The following is a 21,092-nucleotide window of genomic DNA, read 5'->3' on the forward strand; positions in this document are numbered from 1 at the left end:
AGCCATCCATCACTCTGAAGCACCAAATCTACTCCTAGGGCATGACTGATCAATATTGATCTTATGTTAAATGTGTTTATTGAGAACAACTTTCCTACAAGGTTTCTTATGCTTCTCACTTCTAAAATACGTCATTTTGAGGGGAGAATGATCACTTCAAGAACAGTTTTCATTACAGTAGGGTACATAATATAAGCATATCAATGGCCAGCTCTGGAGGTTCTCTACAAAGCAAGCACTCCTCCTAGTGGCAAACAGGAGCACTGCAGAAGAGGGCAGTTGCCGTCAGAAGTTTGTCACAGGGCTTTCTTCTGAAAAGCTGTTAAAAATTAAACATTCATTTCACATCTGTAAAGAAGTACAGAGTTGCTGAAGTATTGGGATTCCAGACTTCTGGCAACTCTGTACTTCTTTACAGATGTGAAATCCCTTCTAAAGACAGCACAATTAACCCTGCAACAACATATTTTATATAAACTATTTGCCTTGTTTTAGTCCTCCTATAGCCAGTGGCAGAAGCTACTGTCTCCTCTGCCATGAAGGCAGCAGCATGTGCTTCCCAATATATATCCCCCTCCAAAAGACCTACACGGAGAAAAGGGGGTATTGCTAGTACCTAAAAAAAAAAAAAAGATCTGGGGCTAAATTCTAACCAATTCACTAAAGAAACTTCAAGTGTAGCAGAAACAAACTAAAAAAACCCCCCTATCATGTACTATTGTACTGAATGACAACTTTTGAATTTATTTCATTTGTATTTCACCCTTCCTCCCAGGAGCTTAAGTGCATATATGCCTCCCCTTTACTCCAGCACCATTCATTATATAATTCTATATAATACAGCTTGATTGGTAATGATTCACTAGTATGTTATTTTAAAACAAACTTTTATTTGTGAACATTTTAGAAGCTTTATACAATTTGCTGCTACATGGAATTATACATTGGTCTACTAATAACTTAAAATAGGGAACAGTACAAAGAAGTCAGTTAGGACAAAAACATAGCATGTATGGCATTAATACGAGACTGACCAAAATTAATCTATTAAAGTTGTTCAGAGCATGATTAATCCCCGGGTTCAATACTAGTGGCAACATTTTTATATACATTGTTCACCTTGTTTCAGCCTGCAAAACAATACACAATAAGAAAGTGGTATACCCTTATTCCTACTAATAGCTTAAAAGCTAAACTATGTTACATAAATATCACTACAAAGAGAACATTTGTCTAATGGCTATCTTTACAAAAGGATCTTCAAGTGGTTGACTGGTAATATCTTGATTCCATTTGTTAAAATGTTAGCATATTTAGAAGCATACAAATGGGATCATTGTTCATAATTCTGCTGCCCCTCATTGCACTGTAATGAATGCTTTCAACATAAACAAAGTGGCTGAATAATGGTGAAAGACTGAGGCCCGGATCCAAAGATGTGCACACAAAGACATGCACTCTAAGGTTTTAGAATATCCTCCATGCATGTGCACAAGTTTCTTTGGATCCAGCTTTTTGCTGGATTGGATTTTAAAAAGTAGAGAGCCACAAAAGTAGCAAAATCCAAAGCTAAATGGTGTATAATATCTTTTATAAAGATTGATTCAAATCACCACAACTCAGTGTGAAATATAATAAAAAGCATAACAGCTTTTGGTTTTGGATTTTACAATTGAATTCTGTCCTCTGCTTGGGAGAGGCAAATTTAATTTGATTTGTGACTCTCAAGAAATATTTGTTTTATTCCGAGATAAGCGATGAAACTCTAACAGGTTTTTATTAAAAAAAATTAAGAGAAGCACCACTTCAAGAAGGGGTAAGTCAAATAACTGTCAGAGGGGGAAACTTGAGTTTTTGCTGCTGCTTCCTCACTCCAAACCATCACCACTCCAGCAACATTTCTTCCTGAGAAATTTCAAATGAGAATTTACTCTTACAAATAATGCATCTGGAACCCTGGTGGGCTGGGGGCAATCTGGATGGAGATGTAGCAGGTGATGGAAGAATTAAAAACTTCTCCCAGCATACTCCTGCTGTGACTCACCCCTGTGTGGAATTATTTTTCTGTTTAAAAGGAAAACAAACCATGAGGGTACCACTATAAACATTTGCATGAAATGTTAGATTAGGCCATCACTATCTGTCCATGGGGGCAGATTCCCCATAAAGTGTTACTTCCCATATAGGAAACAGCAAACAAAGACAACAGATGCTTTCTATATTAAGAGACAATAAGGGGATCACCTGTCAAATGTTTAAATAATTCTGCCACTTCCAGCAGCCAAGTCAGAAAAATCAGAAGATGTCAGGGTCATTACTGGGATCCCATTAGAGTATCACACAACAGGAAGAGAGGAGTGGACTTTTCAAACTGTCAATATAAACTGGCTACAGTAATTGGAACTAGTGATTATTAATGTAGAACCAGAGGTAAGTGAAAATTTGTCTAGAGAGCAGTGTCTTTCAAATTCATTCCTAGAAAACCTGGAGCCCCATGAAAGCTTAACAGAAGTTTCCTTGATGAGAAAAACTGGTAAAGATGAATACGCTTCCCTGAAAGACAGCTTGCTTGCAATCTGTCTTACTATGCATGGTCCAGATTGCATGCAAGTAGGCCCAAACAGATATTCCCTTTTGAACGTGTGCCCTGAAACGCACTCTAGAATCTTGTACAATGCACAGGGATTCCATGGCAGATGCAGAGGAGTTCCCTGGCAGACCAATGGTCAGGTAATTTGTAATCTACTGTTCTAGAATCAATTATGTGGTAATTTCTTCATACCTTAAAAAAGTTACTATGGTTTTTCAACAGTTAAATCAAGCTGCCGCACTTTTTAACAATTTTCCCCGGGGTGTTTTATACTAATTTTGTAATGCCTTGTACTTTTATGCACACAAATCTTATTTCTGGAGTTATGTTTTTATGTATACATTTGTACTGCTGGAGAGGACCACTAAGGCCTAATATTCACTTGTGTAAAGCCAAGTGCAGTCCCCTTATTTCATTTTAAATCACTAACAATGCTACTATCAGATGTAATATATATATAAATAGGAAGAATCACTCATAATTAATGCAGTCATAATAAATGCAGTCAGCTCAGTTGACACAACACCATCAGCAAAAATATTGATGGATAATATCAACTTTCCAGGTCATGTCCAATGGATCTCTTAAGCATAAACAGTAATGACCCCCAAAGACATCTATGTAGCAACCTCATTTTTTTTCTGCCCAGATGTTTTTTGTTTCAAAAGTGCAATTAGAATGGCTTTGCAAAAACACATTAGTACATTTTCCATCCAATCATTCATTTATTTAGAATTTATTTCTGCCACAAGCACCACAATATATTTAAATCATCACAATACAGATCTAATATGCGTGATTCATTTTAACAAAAGTGTTTTTACATTGGTCAAATCATATCAAAAAGTATAACCAAGTCACTGTAATTCAAGTTTATACAATTGAGGAGCAGGCTAAAACAATTATGAAAATATCCCCTTCCTTCCTGTCCCAACACATTAAATCACTAAATAAATAAGCAATTCACTTAAAATTGTTACAACTAGAAAACCACGGCAGATGAAAAAGGATGTAATAGTTGCTCTCAGACAAGAATAGCAATATTTTGAAATCTGTTAACCATTTGTGCACTGCAAGTATTTAAGGCCTATATTACTTGCAAATACGGTAGCTATGTTATCTGACACCCCAGTCCTAAACAAACCGGTCATAGCCCACAGTTCTCATGCACAAGGCCTTCCAATCCTCTTTGAGAAAGGAACCACACTACACTTACACAAGCACTGACCATTCTGCATGCTAATTGGCTCCATTTTCAGAGGCCTTCATATGTGTGAGGGAAGAGGGTAACGAGCAAAGACAATGGAAAAATTACTGTGTTTAATGTTGGAGTACATCATAAAGTTTGTTGCTTAATTTAAGCAATGTTGTATGCATCTTATTTCCAATTTACATTCTAGTAACCAGAGAAGCAAAAAATATTTAAGTGGCATGCTTAAAGATTTGTTTACAAAAACTGCTGGTTGTTTGAAAGGATCTTTGTTTGTTTAAGTAAAAAAAACCCACAATTTTTCTACATTTGGTCCAAAATTAAAAAAAAGAAAAATTTAATGGGCCCTTTCCCTTATATTTACAATTACTGTGTTTGCAGGATTCTAAGAACAACATGGCTTTTGGCAATAAGAAAAGGACTAAAGTACTGCTGCCTATGAAAGTATAACCAGATACTTCTTGGAAATAGCATTTGAGTTATCATCTTTGTTTTGGAATTCGGGTTCTTTGCTCAGTTCAGTCTGAATCTACCTAATTCACTGACAAGCCACTTTTAATTCAAAGTATAAATGATGTTTTTAAATAATTAACCATTAACTCAAGTTATTTAAAAAGGCATATTTTACAATCATTACAAAAATGGACTATAGTAGCAGTTCTTAAAGCAGGATTCAAGCATGTCTGAAAAAGGTTCAAATAGAGAACTAGCCTTCTTTATCAAAGACGCTCACAACTTTATCAAAAACCTGCAAGAGAAAGGATATTATGGAAAATGTGTACATTATACCAGTTAAGTGTACATAATGTAAATCATAGACTATGTTCAGACCTTAAAATTAAACCAGAGATGCAACTGCTGCTCTCATTAGGCCTATGTAGGGCTCAAGTCTTCTACCATGTGGAACATAACCAATCTGGAAGGTCCCCCACTGCATTTATTTGGGAGTAGAAGTTAGTTACACAAACTGTACTGACCTATTGGCACTCATGACATCAGCAAGACCACCATCTCCAATTACTACAGCAATTCTTCACTTTCAAAAATGTTTATGTTCTTTGTTTATTAATAAGATGAATATAGATATGTGCGTAGGGCACTTTTAAAAAGCTAAGGTATACAGCCCACCTGAAGCAGAAAAATGGAAGGCAAGACTGACCATTGAATTAGTGATGCACTGAATTTACACCAGCTAGGCTCATACCACTGCTAAGGAACAGGCTGAGAACATTTTTTATGACTACATTCATTCTACATACTGTCTCTTCAGTTTTACTCTGCTGGTCTAGTGATACGAACATCTGACTGCCACCTGGAATACAAAATGAGAACTGGAATCCACGGACCCATGAGAGTTCTCAGTTGGAGTCATAGTTTGAATCCTAACCTAAGGTGAAGTTACTGGCAGAAGTTACAAGCAGAAGCTTCTGCCACATCAGCTACCATGTCATCCTCTCTTAGACAGCGCTATTAGGGTTTCCACTGCAACTTTCTTCCTGTTCATCACTGGCCTAAAAAGGCTTCTGAAAATAGCCCCATGCTTTACATCAGCATTAACCACTGATTTAGTGCAGAATACAATGCTAGCTACCATGACACGATGCAACTTCCTACCCCTCCACCACCCACCACCCCAGAAACTGCAAGGTGAATCTCAAGCACAAACCTCTGCTCTTATGCAGCAGAGATTATGATAAAGTAGGTGAAAGCTGTTTTGAAATGCAAGTCTGTAAACAAACAAGCTGAGGGTCAAGTACTCTTTCCTGTTTTAATACTGAAGAGAAAAATTAACTGGATCCCCCTGCCCCCATTTCCAGATATATGTGATATATCTACTATGTGCAATATTTACCCAAATGTCTGTCTCCTTTGTCTGCAGGTGATATAAGTATGGAGCGGCCACAGGTGTAGGCAAAAGAGCTTTTGACTCTTTGCCCAAGACTCCCAGTCTGGAGTCCAGGGAACAACCAGCTCAGCCAGTGAGGACCTGCCCAGGATGTGTGTGATTTGTTTAACTATATTCTTTAATTTGGAAATTTCTGTAAGCCAGTTTAGGGGGAAAAGCAGGATAGAAATGCCTAAATAAAATGCCAAACTGAAATGGAACAGCTTAATGAAGAGTTGGCCCATTGGCCCTAAAGGCTGCAAACCCACCCACCCATCCACTTCAAGCCAAAATTGTATGTATGGCTTTAAGAAAATTCAGAACTAAAGCTTCTGTCTTAAGGAACTTACTTCATCAACAGATTTGGAGGCATCCACTTTCCTGACTTTGCCCATTTTCTCATATAATTCTATTATGGGCTTTGTAGACTCTAGATATGTATGAATTCTAAAGGGGTAAAAAAGACAAAAAGTCACATAATGGAAAGTATCAGAAAACACAATGAAGACACTTTGTTTGTAGATGGTACCTCTTCTCTAAACTCTCTCTGTTGTCATCACTTCTGCCACTGCTTTTCCCTCTTTCAAGGCAGCGGTTAATACAGATCTTAAAACAAAAGAGAAAAGGTGTATCAAAATATGAACTCAGAAGCAGTAGTCAAAATTTTTTTTTTTAATCTCTGCAGGGATAAAACTGCATATTATTTATTTTTTCAATTGCCTCCTTCCCCATGCTTTTCTTTCTCCAGTTTAAATCATCTCCCTAAGGAACTGTGATTTGCATCTTGGTAAAACAGGTATAACATGGATGGGGAAAGGACTAAGCCTTTCTTCTGTGGTGCCAATTCCATCACCATATTTTTATGTTTTTAAAAGTGCAAAACATCCTGACTACATGTAATTTGGCCCTCAGACATTTGTGAATTACAAATAATTTCTACACAATCTTAGCTAGACAACTGAGTATCCAACTAATCTGATTATTAATAATCACAGCATACAGTGAGGGTCCTGTCCCTTAACATAGTATATGGGAAAATTGGAAGTGCACAGATACTTATGTACCTCATTATTGCAGTCAAAAAAAAGAACAAAAGATACATCAGCTTTTCCATCCATTGTTTTGTTCCAGCCCTGAAGGTTATCTTCATTCCTGGGAAATCCATCAATTAAGAATTTATTCTTCTGTGCATTTCCTGCCATGGTTTCATCCATAGCCTGATGGGTAACAAAGTTTAGACAAAAACATTATTGTATGTTGCCAAAAGGGGAATCATTGTACCAATTAGAATATTTTTATAACCTTAAAGTCTTAAAGATCATTTGATGAAATTTTAGCAGCAGTATACTTAATGGCCTGTGGGAGGAGGCAATTAAACAGAACCTTTTATGGGAGGAGTGTGTGTTGTGTTATGTGCTGTCAAGTCACCTCCAACTTATGGCAACCCTATGAATGGAAGACCTCCAAAATGTCCTATCATTAACAGACTTGCTCAGATCTTGCGAACTGGAGGCCGTGACTTCGTTTATTGAGTCAAGCCATCTTGTACTGACTCAACCCATTTTGTTTTATGTCTCTCTCTTTTCCTACTGCCTTCCACTTTTCCTAGCATTATTGATTTTTCCAGAGAGTCTTGTCTTCTCATGATGTGACCAAAGTATGATAGCCTTAGTTTTAAAATCCACTTGAGCTACTCCTCCAGTCTCAAAACCCTATGATGAGATTGGAGAAGTAGCCCAAGTGGATTTTAAGACTGAACAGTCTGGTACCATAAGGCTTAAATGAAAATACTTGATAGAGTTTACGTAAGTTAAATATTTTGTAGTACTAAACACATCATGTTCCAATATAAAAAGGCCCTTAGAAAGTCTGGCGCCCTAGACAATCCTAAAGAGGATTAAGTATTTCTTTTTGAACATCGTCAAGGTTTACAACAACAATTCATCTGTCTGGCATGATCTTATTAGTTACTAACAAAAGGAATACAAACTTTCATGAAGTTCTTTTCAGTTTATCATAGAAAACTAGACACTCAATGCAATCTTAATGTTAGTCTTACCCTTTTTAGCAAACTGATTGTTATTTCAACAGGTACAATTTTCCCATCTTTAATATAACTTTCAATGAGCTCTCCATACTGAGAGCCTGGCCTCTTCCTCTCATCCCGAAGGAGGTCACCTGCAGAAAGGTGGGTGTAACCGTATTTCTGAGGGGGAAAAACAACACAGCTATTTAATTTGTTCATAAAATGAAGTTTATGTTCACCTTTTAGCTCATCACAGTACGCCATCAATAAAACCCAAAAAGTAAACAACCTTCAATGCAGAGAGCATTTTCCTTTTAGACTCTCACATTTGGCTTGTCTCTACAGCTTTCTTGATTTCCAGTAAAGATGGAGGAGTAATGAGAAGCAACTCTGTGCCACTCATGTCTTGTCTGTGTGTTATGCATTGATTTGGACCTGTCTTCTTTGATGCAGTGGTAATTTGCCTTTATTTACTGTTTTGTATTTTCTCTTGCTATCAACTTGAGATAAGTGGGCTTATAATTTTTAACTATGAACAGTAAGAGGAGAGATACAAAGATGGCACCTTCTTCTTCTCCTGGAGATGGAGCTGAAGTTCAAAAATAAGTAATAAGTTGAAAAATATGGGGGCTCAGCTGGAAAAACAATCTGAGCAACTAAAACAACTTTTCACTAATGATAAGGCAATTGATAAGTCAATTCAACAACTTTGGGAGTTGACTGAGGCTACTGGTATAAGAGATCAACAGATGGAGACCAAAACGGCTGCCTTGGAAGACTGAACTATCACTCATGAGACAGCTGTCTCAGCTTCACATAATGTTCTCTCTAACTGAATCTCTCAGCTAGAGACTTTCACCCGCCATCTAAATATCCATGTTATTGGACTCTCAGTACAAGATAGGACAGAAGAGGCTGCTGAATTTATGGAGACACTACCTCGCGAGGTTCTGCAGCTTACTACAGATTATCAGTTGCAAATTAAACAAGTTTACAGGATTCCTTGGGCACCAGACACTGCAAACAAAACGGCTCTTGTAATTGTCCAGTTTCTATGAGTGAGGGATCACCTTTTACATTTGGCAAGAGAGAAACAGGACTTGTATTGGGGTCCTAATAAAGAGTGGCTCACACTTCACTCAGATTTTACTAAAGAAGTGTCAATATTATGTCATCATATCACACAAGCAAGAACTCTTGCAAGAGATTTGAATTTGTAATCAAGTATCCTGCCATATTTTGTGACCAGTACCAAGATCAAGTTGCCCATACCTGGATAGCCCAAGTGAGCCTGATCTTGTCAGATCTCAGGATCGACCTTGGTTAGTAGGAAGACCGCCATTGAAGACCAGAGTTGCAGAGGGAGGCAATGGCAAACCACCTCCATTAGTCTATTGCCATGAAAACTCCACCAGCCATAAGTCAACTCTGACTTGAGGGCTCTCTCCACCACCAAGATCAAATTAAGAAGTTGGCAGAAGCTTACCTCATCAGTCTACAAAAATAGTTTGTGGTAACTATCTGAAGAAATATTAGAACATCTATACAAATGAATATAGAAACAATCAGTCTTCCTTCAATACTCCTTTCTCTTCTCTCTCTTTGTTTCGACTTCAAGGTCTGGGTATAATGCAAGATAGAAATAGCAGCTTGGCTTTTTGCTAGGTTGTGTGTGCGTGTACACATCTTTTTTCCATAAGTATCTCTAAGCTTTAGACAGATATATAGTCCATAAATATTTATATCTACCTATATAACAATAAGGAGGGGAGCGACTGGTATTGTGGAGATCTCTGGCATCTTACCTGGAAGCAAAGATTTTTATTGGGTTTTTCCCCTATTTTATCCTTCACTTTCAGTATGGGCAGTTGTGGTGGGCAGTTGCTAGCTGGTTTACAGAATGATGGTTCTAATTATCATGTTTAAATTAGTAATTTTTTGTCATGTGTACTCTTTTATTATTTTTTATAAGAACATTACTTGTAATAAGATTCTATATGTGCTATCCTGTATCTATTCAGTGACAAGGGAAGACAGATTTATCGGTTGGATATACTATTTTTGGGGTTCATATTCAATATATCATGGAATATCCTATCAAATGCAAAAAATGTTATTTCCAAACTGAAAAATCTTAATGCTGTTGTGGCTTTTCTACAAGAAACTCATATAGTGGCAAATGACAAAAAAAACAAGTTATATAGAGAAAGGGTTGGAGAGGTATATGTTAGAGAGACATCAATTCAATATAAGGGTGTGGCTATATTAATACATAAACATGTCTCTTTTCATGTTCAAGAATTACAGACCCAAATGGTTGCTTTATTTTAGTAGTGAAAAGCTTTGATTCTATTATGTTTATGATTAATGTATATGGTCCAAATGTGGATTCTCCAGATAGGTTTCATCAATTTTCAGTTACTTGGTAGATCTTAGATATGATTATTTCTTAGTATTAGTATTTTAATGAAATACTAAATACAGCTTTAGATCAAAGCACACGCCCACATAAGGAACGTTCATTGGTAAGATCTGTATGTGCCCCAGAGGATGCTCCAATCAGGGGATAGACAACTATTGGTGGTCCCTGGCCCCAGGGAGGCCCACCTGGCCTCGACCAGAGCCAGGGCCTTTTCAGTCCTGGCTCCAACCTGGTGGAACTCTCTGTCTCGTGAGACCAGGGCTCGGCAGGATTTACTATCCTTCCACTGGGCCTGTAAAACAGGGATGTTTTGCCAGGTGTATGATTGAGGCAAGGCTAGGCCTCCACCAGCCCAAATAGAGGAAGAGAAGGAAAGACCAGATCCCTCCCTACTAGAGGCATCCACCACCCAGTTTTTAAGTGGCAGTTTTAAGTGATAGATTGATTGCCTCCGATTAGCTGATTGCTGCTATCTTGTACATTTTTAAATGTATATTGTATTGCTGTGCTGTTGTTTTTAAACTGTTTTAAGGTGTAAATTTTATTATAAATGTTTTTTACTTGATGTAATCTGCCCTGAGCCTGATTGTGCAGGAAGGGTGGAATAAAAGTAGAAAGTAATACATAGATAAATAAATGAATAAATAAATAAATAAATAAATAATCTACACTTAAAGCCTATATTGTTGAATTAGGTTTGATTGATCCTTGGCGCATGTTATACTCAAAGGACAGAAACTATACCTTTATTTCTTCTTTACATTATAGATTATCATCTAGATTATTTCCTTGTTTCAAATGTGTTGATGCCTTAGATTAAAGCACGTGATATATATGTAATTGTTATTTCTGATCATGCCTCTATTTCATTAGTTCTCTAGTTCCCTCATTGGGTAAGACCACCAAGCCTATAGCATCTTTACATCTTTCTGTTCAATGACAAAACTTTAAAAACAAAGATGATAGCTGAGCTTGCAGAGTATTTTAATATTAACCAAGGAATTGTGAATACTCATGCTAATGGGAAACTTGTAAAGCCTTTATCAGAGGAAGGATTATTGCACATGCCTCTTATAAGAAGAAGTTTAGAGAAAGGGAAGACATGAGTATGAAAAATAATTTGAAATATTTGTTAATTTAGTTTACTACTTCTCCCAATCCATATTTTTATCAAGAGTCACAAAAAGTTAAATATGAGTTTAGGATTAACAATATATTGTTAATGAAAGCAGAACATGCTTTGACAAGCTTGTGCTAATCATACCGGGAAAGAGGACAGTGAGCAGGCAGACTACTGGCTTATCTTTAGGGCTGCAAAAGAACAATAATTATATTCTATTGACTAGCTTGTCCAGAACCGAGCCTCAAGGATGAAATGGTGACAGAGCCAAGGTATATTTAGAAAATTTCCTGAAGATTTTTGATATGCCTGCACTTGTGTCAAGCCTCTTTTGCTGGCGACTCTGAGGCACTTCAGCTGGATGATGCCAGAGCAGGATGTTGGGCCTTTGTCAGAGCCATAACTGGAACTGATGGCTCTGGAATAGGTCTTGGAACCATTAGAACATCTGTTCGGCATGGGAAGTGCTGATGTGCCTGGCCAATTTTCCAGGGCAGCACAGCTTTCTCCTATACAGCGTTCTCCTATACAGCTTTCTCCTATACAGCAGCCTTTGATCTTGAGGCTAGATAATGCCTCACTTCAGGCATGAATTGTCAACACACAGGGCACTTGGAGACATCATGTTCCAAGCAAAATAGACAAAGAATATGGTCATCAGTGTGAGGGATTTTTGCCTCACAGGATGTACATTTTTTGAAAAGAGCATTTTTAGGCCATATTTTTTTAAGGCATAACTCTCATATAAATTCAAGTTTTTCTCCAAATACAGTCCAAACTTACTCTTTTTAGTTGTTTTTTGTCCACAGGAGAGGTCTTCAACAAAATTACAGTGACTTACCCGAGGTCAGCAAATGAACTTTTGTGGGACAATGGGGATTTGAACCTGAGCCTTTCAAGTAGATGTTCTAACAATTGCACCAACTAGTTTTTCATCCTTGAGCCTGTCAACCCATTTGTTTACCTTCTTGAATCTGCTAGCATATTGTCAAAACATTGCTGTCATTTAACCAAAATATGAATTATTCTAGCCTATTTAATTAGTCTACCTTCCTTTGGAGGATGCACGTGTGTGGATAGTGCAGTTACATTGAGTTACAGCGTGGTGGCCCTGATTCAGAAATCCCAAATCAAAGCTTCCACAAAGCATTCGGGTTGCTTCGAGATGCTTCAGGGCAACTTTAAAGGGCCCCTTTCCTGCCGCTTGTAAGCGGCAGGTCCCTTTAAACAATCAGCTGTCAGGCGGCAGGGGGGATTCCCCCCGCCGCTTCCTGACAGCCGATAGCTTAAAGCCAATAGCTTGTAAGTGGCAGGGCCCTTTAAACGGCGGTGCAGGCCCATGTGGCAGCGGAGGAGGCTGAAAAGGGCCTTCCTGCCCCTCAAATGGCAGCCATGGTTGCCATTTGAGGGGCGGGAAAGGCGTTTTTGGCCTCCTCCGCTGCTGCGCAGGCCCGCAAGGCAGCAGAGGAGGCTTCCACCACCCCAGCAGCAGAGCCAAGGTAAGTGGGGAGCTGGGGCTGGGCTGGGGTTTGGACCGTTTAAAGGGCCCTGCTGCTTGCAAGCGGCAGGTCCCATTAAACTATCAGCTGGCGGGTGGTGGTGGGGATCCCCCCTGCCACCTGCCTGCTGATAGTTTAAAGGGCCCTGCTGCTTAAAGAGGCCCTTTATAGGGCCAGGTAAGTAGGTTGGGCGCTAAGTGGGGGGTGAGGGGTGGGGTGCTAGGAGAAAACCCACCCCCCCCGAATCACTTTGGAATGCTCTGAATCTTTACGGAGCATTCCGAAGCAATTGAAATACCCGAATCAGAAGCGGCTTGCCGCTCCGGGTTTTGGGTATTTCTGAATGTTTTTCCTGCTTCAGTAAACCCGAAGCAGGAAACCCAAATATTTTCAGGGTGCACACTCCTATTGTAGACTATACTACTGCGTACTGTCTGTTGTAGTATATTCCTTCTGGGTAGTATCTACATAGTTTAATATATCATGTTTAATTGCTTATGCTTGTTTTAGCATTGCTTTCAGCTCTGTATTGGATTTCTCCTTGTTTCCAGTTTCTGCAAATCTGCATTTGCATAGCGTAGTACATTGTTTATTGAATGCCCCAGCTGTTGATTGTATTGATTTACATCGTGTAATTTGCCTTGATTTTCAGTGAGAAAAGTAGACTATAAATATTAATAAAATTTTTAAAAACATTTTGTTTCTCTCCCCCTTCTCCCACTAGCACTTAAGTGTGAAACTATTAAATGCAGAATCTAAACTGTCAAGCCCATAATCATCTTACAGCTGAAGATTTACACTACAGAATAGTGTTTATTGGTGCAGAACATGTTTTTGGTGGTGGGGAGGACAAGGTATGCAGGAATCTTTAAAACAAGGAGCTGTTTTAGAAACAGCAATGAAGATATCTGACAAATATATTTTATGGGTAAGGGGGAATACTTCTTAAAAGGTCCTATAAAAAGAATACTGAGGCCAAAAGGACTTTTATTGTTTCAAGGAACTTCCCACTTTTCTGGCTTTCCACAAACTATGCAAAACTGAATTATTCAGAAAGGATTTTTTTAGAAAGATAAATCTGAACTGTAAGGAAATGGTTCAAACGGATACATTGGTAAAAGAACAGGGAGGGACTGTAGACTAGGGGTGTGTGCTTCAGGTTTCCGATTCGGATAAAATACCTGAATTGGACTATATTTGTAAAGATTCGAGATTCCCAACTGTAATTCAGCCTAACCCATCCATAGGACTTCTGTGAGGATAAAATGGAGTAGTACTTTATACATCTTAATATGTATCAGCCTTATATATTTCACTAGCTAGGTACCTGTGCTTTGCTACGGTATTTAACTAATTTCAATGCAGTTATAATACTTATGGGTATGTAACATTTTTTGGTGTGTGTGTGTATGTGTGTTTTGAGTTAGCAAACCTAGTGAACATTTAGGGGAAGACTGGGAGGCACATTTTACCTCAGGACACATTCAATGACTCTCAACAGCAACTAAATACTGTTTAGAATGTGGGTGTGAGGCCGCATACGCACTTCTGTGTTCCAACTGTCTCTTGGGGGGGGGGGATGAGGTGTGGAAAGTTGTGAGCCCCAATCAGCCCAGATATGCAAATGACCTGGAAAGGCTGGCCCAATTAGGGAAGAGTGGCCTAGCTGGCAGTGGGTGGGGGTACAAGCAGAGAGCAGCCTGCCAGCCACACAGGGAGGCTGTATTCCTTTGGGAAAACACATTGTACCCCTTTTTACCCTCTTAGGGGCGAATTTCTTAAAATGGTGTTATATGCGCCTTATTTGGCACTCTCAGAATAACACGTGCCGCTGCATTTTGTACAGCTGTAATCTCTGGGTCAGGCTCAAAGGCAGCCCCGCATAGAGTGAGTTACAGTAATCTAGCCTAGAGATGACCGTTGCTTGGATCACTGTAGTTAAGTCACGGGTTCACAGGTAAGGGACAAGTTGCCTGGTCTTCCGCAGATAGAAAAAAGAGGACCTGACAACCGCTGTGACCTGTGCCTCCATTTTCAGAGAGGCATCCAAGATCACCCCTAGGCTCTTAACCCTTGGAACTGGCACTAATGGTGCCCCATCGAGGGCCAGGAGTCTGAGTCCCGAACCTAATCACCCGTGGCTCAAGTACAGGACTTCTGTCTTCGTCTGGTTCAGTTTCAGCCGACTCTGCTTCAACCAACCAGTCATGGCTGCAAAAGCATGTTCCAGGACATTTGGGGCTGAGCTGGGCCGTCCGACCATCATCAGATACAACTGGGTGTCATCTGCATATTGATGACACCCAAGTCCGAAACTTCGCACCAACTGGGCAAGGGGGCGCATATAGATGTTAAACAATAAAGGGGAGAGTATTGCTCCTTGCGGGACCCCGCACACCAAAGGGTGGTGGGATGACAATTTCTCCCCAAGCACCACTATGAAAGCCCAAGTTAAAGCTGAAACTGTGCCAACCCTGCTCACCATTGTCACTGTAAGCAGCTCCTGTCCTGACGAGCACAGTGCTCTCAAGGGCTCTTACCTGGAGAGCTGATCCAGCAAGTACGCAGGTTCTAGGCCATTAAGCACCTTAGAGGTTAAAATCAGCACTTGAATTGAATTAAGAAACAAACTAGCAGCCAGTATAGATGTTTGAAAATCTTAGTAATATGGCTGGATTTGATAGTTCCTGACACCAACAAGGCAGCTGCACTCTGTATTAACTGAACTTTCCAAGTTATCTTTAAAGGCAATGCCTCTTAATCTAGATTGGTGCTTTTAGATTCTCATACTTATTGGTTTGTGATGCTATGTATCTAATTGCATATTCTCCCTTTTATGTTGCTAACTTCTTCATGAACAGCAGTTGAAAAACAGAATATGAATGATGTAAGTACACAGGATTGCCCTTGTTACAAGAAAACTTGATATGAGCTCAACCTGGTTGTTGAGGTAGGCTGAGAGAGTTATGGGTTTATTTATTTATTTCATTAATAAGTCTGCCTTTCTCACTGAGATTCAAGGCGGATTACACAGTGTGAGATTAGAACAATCAGTGGCAAGGACATTTCTATAAACAATATCATTGGATAAATGAATACAAGTTTACAAAGACATAGCATTAGCAAGAATCCAATACAGAGTTGAAGAATTACTGAAACAGAACATAATCAATTCTAGGACTAACATTAGACAACATGAAGACCAGGCAGTATATAGGAGTACATATTTAAAGCAACAGATAATATGCAAGGCAACACAGTGGTGAAATCTATAGTCCCTAACGCATTCACGAAGCATCTGAGACCGCCTCCCTACAATACCGCCCTCCTATCTGAGTAAAAGGCCTTTTTGAATAATTTAGTTTTGCATTGTTTGTGGAAAGTTAGATGAGTGGGGGCTCTCCTGACCTCCTCCGGCTGACACCTGCCAGAGACCCTGTTCAAATGAGTGAAGGTGCCATGGAAGGATATAGGGAGAGAGGTGGTCCCATAGGTATGCAGGGCCAAGGCCGTGAAGAGCTTTGTATGTATAACCAATACCTTGAATTGAGCACAGAAACTGATAGGTAGCCAACGGAGTGACTGTAGGATAGAAGTGATGCTTATGCTCCTGCTCACTTCTGCTAACAGTTGAGCTGCAACATTTTGCACCAATTGGAGCCTCCTAGTTAACTTAGGTGAGAGACCAATTGTCTGGTACTGGTGCCAGACTTAGTAAACCCCCCAGGGACACCCTACCAGAAACAAGGCTTGCAGCCCCCCAGTCCAGCCCTACCACGCTTAACACTCACCCAGCCAGGAGAGGACAGACGTCGGAGACACCAACAAGGGCCAAGAATGCCAAAGAAGCCCCAGGTGCCCTAAGTTCAGGCAAAGCCCCAGGTGCAGGAAGCTCAGGCAAAGCCTCAACAACAGGAGGCAGGCTAGGCAGCGTCTCCTGGGTCCTAACGACTGCCAGTTACCAAGTCAGGACTCTGTTTCCTCAGCTCAGGGGAAGAACAGCCCAGCCAGAGGAAGAAGAGGCAGAGGGCAGGGACAACCAGCCAGCACCAACTCAAGCAGCAGGCCAAAGGCAGCAAAGGAGGCACCAGGCCACACTACCACCCAGGGGCCAGCAGGAGAGATGCAGCAGCACAGCAAACCAACAGGCAGGCTAGAAAGGGCGGGAAGTAGCCTGGAAGAGCCAACAGCAGAGCAGCCACAGGTGTGGCTGCCTAAGGCAGCAGCTAGGTTGTTAGGAGTGGGGCTAGGAGGTAAAGGCTGGGATTGGTGAAGGGATAAAAGGGGAGTCCACCCACAAGTAGGTATGGAGAGTAAGGAGTTAGATGAGAAGTGTGGAGAGACGGGGATGAGACAGGAGTATCTTGAGAAAGCAAGGACAGCAGTTAAAAGGGTGATGGCTGACCCCAAACCCAGAGGTGCTGCCAACCCAGAGAAGAGAGTGTCCTACCAATGTACAGTGCTTTACAATAGTCAATTTTTGATGTTACCATAGCATGGATCCAGGTGGCCAGGTCAGCCGTGTCAAGGTAAGAAGCCATCTTCCAGGCTACAGTGAGATTGCAGAAAGCATTTTTTTGTGGCTGCCTTAACTTGTTTTTCTAGCAGTAGCACGGGATGTAATATAACCCCTAGGCTCTTAACCAAGTCTGCAAGGGTCAAATAAACTCCACTGAAAGTGGGGAGTACAATGTCTATCAAGATTTCTGCCTTCCCAACAAGCATCACTTCAATCTTGTCTGGGTTCAATTTCAATTTGTTATTTTTCAGTCATTTCACTACAGCTGTCAGGCAGCGATCTAAGATTTCTACTGGAGACCTGGATAGTGAGATATAGAGTTGGGTGTCATCTGCATATTGATAACCTCCAACTCCATGGCTGTGAATGAGTTCTTCTAAAGGTTTTATGTAGAGGTTGAACAACATGGGAGATAAAATTGTGCCCTGCAGAACCCCACAAGATAGTTCCCATTCTAGAGATAGCTGATCTCCTAAAGCAACCCTTTGAGTCTGTTCTATGAGAAATTATTTAAACCAATCCAGGGCACATCCTTTGATGCCCACTTCTGTCTCTAAATGCCTCGACAGGATGGCATGGTCTAATGTGTTAAAGGCTGCAGATAGATCCAGGAGAAGCAATAAGGAGGCATGGCCTTGTCTATATTCAGTTGGAGTCTGAATATAGTACTTTACAAGTAGTAAAATAGTAGCAAAATATAGTATTTTACAAGTAGCATTTTCTAACTGAACAGAGAAGTTTCTAAATCATACTAGATTACAGTCTTAGCAAAGTATAGATCCATATAGCAGGTAGTTTATAAACAAAAATCACTGACTAAAACTATTTTAGGTAAACTAAGAACACAGTGTAAGATAAGTTAACATAACTAAGCTATCAAACCACTACAGGACAAATCCAGGTGCATGTTTAGCTGCCTGGGAGCGGGGATATCTTCTGTGAATGACAAGACATCTCCCAAATTAATTCTATTTGGGGAGAAATTGGGTGCAGGCTTCAGGTTTTACTTTACAGAGGCCAGGAAATCCCATGTTAAAGTAAATGCAGGACATATCTGGGGTCACTGATCACTTTATTTCTCTGCTGAGGAGAGAACTCCAAAACCCCAAGACCATTTCCTATTTCCTTCCAGCTAGAATTCCCAGGCTGAAGTAACTTCCAGTTATGTATTTAAAATATCTACAGTCTGCTTTGTCAAACATTCAAAGTGGCAGACATAACTGTTTTAAAAATACCACAGTAAAACATTTTTTTAAAGAATCTCAAAAACTAGCGAAGCAACCAAATGCCTTACTAATAAAAACAGCACTGGGAATAAATCATGGTCTGGAATTCTGACTTGCAGAGCGGGGGTGGGGGGAGCATAATTTGCTAGTGTGGATGTAATGGGAAATCATGGTTTTCTATGAACCAGGAAATACCTACTTATGTTACTACAAATGAAGAGCGCAGGGGTGCACCAATCCAAGGATCCCTAAGGCTTATATGAACAAAAAGTACACCATGATTTGGTGTACTGTCTCAATTGTTCCACAGATACCACTCCTCACTATCAGGCATCTTACAATGTGCAACAGATAAGACAGACAGTCTGCACAGTATAGTGGTTAGTGTCAGACTAGGATCTGGGAGACCCAGGTTTGAATCTCATGGAAGCTTGCAAACTGACCTTGGGCCAATCACTCTCTCAGCCTAACCTACTTTACATGGTTCTTTTAAGAATCAAATGGAGAAGTGAAGGATGATGGAAAATGCTTTGGATCACCAGAGAGGAGAAAGGCAAGGTATAAATGAAGTAAATCAACAAATCAAATCAATGCATACTGCACCTCTCCCTATCCCTACAATAAGATTTCTGCCTTATGTCCACAAAGCACACATCATCATAGAAGGTAATTTGTCAGGGTAACTATAGATCCCAGCAACATATTTAGGGATGAGAGCCGCACCTAAGCTATTGCAACATGCACACTGCTTCAAAAATGACATACTCAAACCTTTTTGTCAAGATCATTTGCTGGGATGCAAAACTGTATATCTTTGCATATATGTGTTATTATTAATATTATTTTGGGCCCTTGGAAGATTAGAGCATCTTTCTTTGAAAGCCGGGGATACATCACTGAATACTGAAACCAGACTCAATTAACATCCACAGTTTTGCTCCCTTGAAATTTGTAGTTCTATACAGATGCTGAGGATTCCTTGCCCTTTGCCCTTTTAACAGTAACAGAATTGGAGAGGCTTCTTGGTTGGGAGTTAGAATTGTTTGAAACAGCAACGTAGTAAAGTTACACCCATATTGAAATTACCATGTCAGTGTACAAAATTGCACAATACTGCTGGCATCTTTTCCTTAATGCCTACTAACAGAACAATGTATAACAGTGCAATTCTAATAACACTTCGCAGATAAAAGCAAGATCTAGGTCCAACAGCATCTCCAAGGCCAACTAGGTGAAGGGCGCTTTGACTCTCAAAACCTCATACCTTGAAAATCTAGTTGGTCTTTAAGATGCTATTCGACCCGGATCTTGCTCTTTTTGGCTGCAGACCAACATGGCTGATACTACTTTCCAGGGAGCAAACCCCAGATGTTAGGAGGATTTTGAGTAGACTTGCTTAGGACAGCACTGTAGTCCACTAATGGAAACATGAAACATTAGAGGTTCAGAACATATCACTAATCACCTTTTTCTAACCCATGCTATACCTCCATTCAAAGTCCCCCTTGCAAACATTAAGCTTTCTTCTAAATAATGATTACCTATTCTCAGCATACACTCTAATCCCTAAGTAAATTAATTTCATCGACAGGACTAGTCTTATCATTACAACATGAAGTGTGAGTCTACGATCTTAGCAACTAGGTTTGCCAGCTCCAGGCCAGGACATTCCCGGAGACTGGCAGGGGCGGGGGGAAGGTTCCGAAGCCATTTCCTCCAGGGGAACTGATGTCGATGGCCAAAAGATCTGTTAGAATTCCGGGAGAGACTGGCAACCCTATTAGCAACACGTAGGGTGCCAGAAGCCATAAAACTCTACATGAACCTACCTCCCAAAACCTATCCAAGGCCTATCCAATTCAAATGCATCTTTGCTCCCTCCCTAAATGTTTTATTCTGCTTTGAACCTTACAAAGTACTAATTACAGAAATTTGGGCTTCGAACCATACATAACTTAAAGCGATACAGAGCCACTCACTCCACCAGCCCCAAGACAATTTAAGCGGTTTAACAACAGTCCAGATCAGCAAACTACAACTCCCATGGCTCCCTGAGCACTAACTGAAGAATTGTCCAATACGCTTAAAGGCGCACATCTTGCTAGAAGTTGTAGTCCCGTTGGCCCAGGCAGAAGGAGGGTGAGGGGAGAGGAGAGCGGTGTAGCCCTGTCCAGTTCTTACCGCCACAATGCGAGCACACTGGGTCCCCTTGCCAGCGCCCGGCCCTCCGAGAACGAACACAACCACCGGCTTCATGAGGAGCAGCTGGCGGCGAACAGATGGGGAAGAGATGACCAGACGGCAAAGACGAACAGCCGGTAGTCGATGCCGAACCTCGAAAGCCAAGGAGAGACAGCGACAGAACATGCGCCAAAGCGAAAGAACGGGGATGACCGGAGCCTGTCGCTGCGGAGGCACTTCACTTCCCCGGCTGAGGTGGCGGCTGAAGTGTCACCAGGAAGAGAAACCTCTTCCGGGTGCCCGCCCGGTCACTCTCACTGACTGAGGGAGGGAGAGGCGGCGGTCGAGGAAGAGAGGCGGGCCCGAAGGCGAGTGGGCGGGGCCCAGCTCTTGCGGTAGCCTGGATCGAGGACG

General features: G+C 40.7%; 1 protein-coding gene across 1 annotated transcript; it reads right to left on the bottom strand.

The window, feature by feature from the left end:
• Window positions 1-870: 870 nt before the first annotated feature.
• Window positions 871-20,960, bottom strand: CMPK1 (cytidine/uridine monophosphate kinase 1). The gene is made up of 6 exons (XM_054979587.1): window positions 20,679-20,960; window positions 7,745-7,891; window positions 6,750-6,902; window positions 6,215-6,291; window positions 6,036-6,132; window positions 871-4,548 (listed from the first exon to the last, which is right to left on the bottom strand). The coding sequence occupies exons 1-6, from the start codon at window positions 20,862-20,864 to the stop codon at window positions 4,507-4,509; spliced, it is 702 nt and encodes a 233-aa protein (XP_054835562.1). The 5' UTR covers window positions 20,865-20,960; the 3' UTR covers window positions 871-4,506.
• Between the last annotated feature and the right edge of the window lie 132 nt (window positions 20,961-21,092).

Source organism: Eublepharis macularius, chromosome 5 (genome assembly GCF_028583425.1).
Source record: "Eublepharis macularius isolate TG4126 chromosome 5, MPM_Emac_v1.0, whole genome shotgun sequence".
Classification (NCBI taxonomy): domain Eukaryota; kingdom Metazoa; phylum Chordata; class Lepidosauria; order Squamata; family Eublepharidae; genus Eublepharis; species Eublepharis macularius.

What these genes read in the sequence shown, in the direction of transcription:
- CMPK1 (XM_054979587.1), bottom strand. Translation starts at nt 20,864, where the DNA reads ATGTTCTGTCGCTGTCTCTCCTTGGCTTTCGAGGTTCGGCATCGACTA. An exon ending in CAATCAGTTTGCTAAAAAGG is followed by an intron (nt 6,903 to 7,744) that starts GTAAGACTAACA and finishes GTTACCCATCAG; the next exon opens with GCTATGGATGAAACCATGGC. An exon ending in TTTTTGACTGCAATAATGAG is followed by an intron (nt 6,292 to 6,749) that starts GTACATAAGTAT and finishes TTTTGTTTTAAG; the next exon opens with ATCTGTATTAACCGCTGCCT.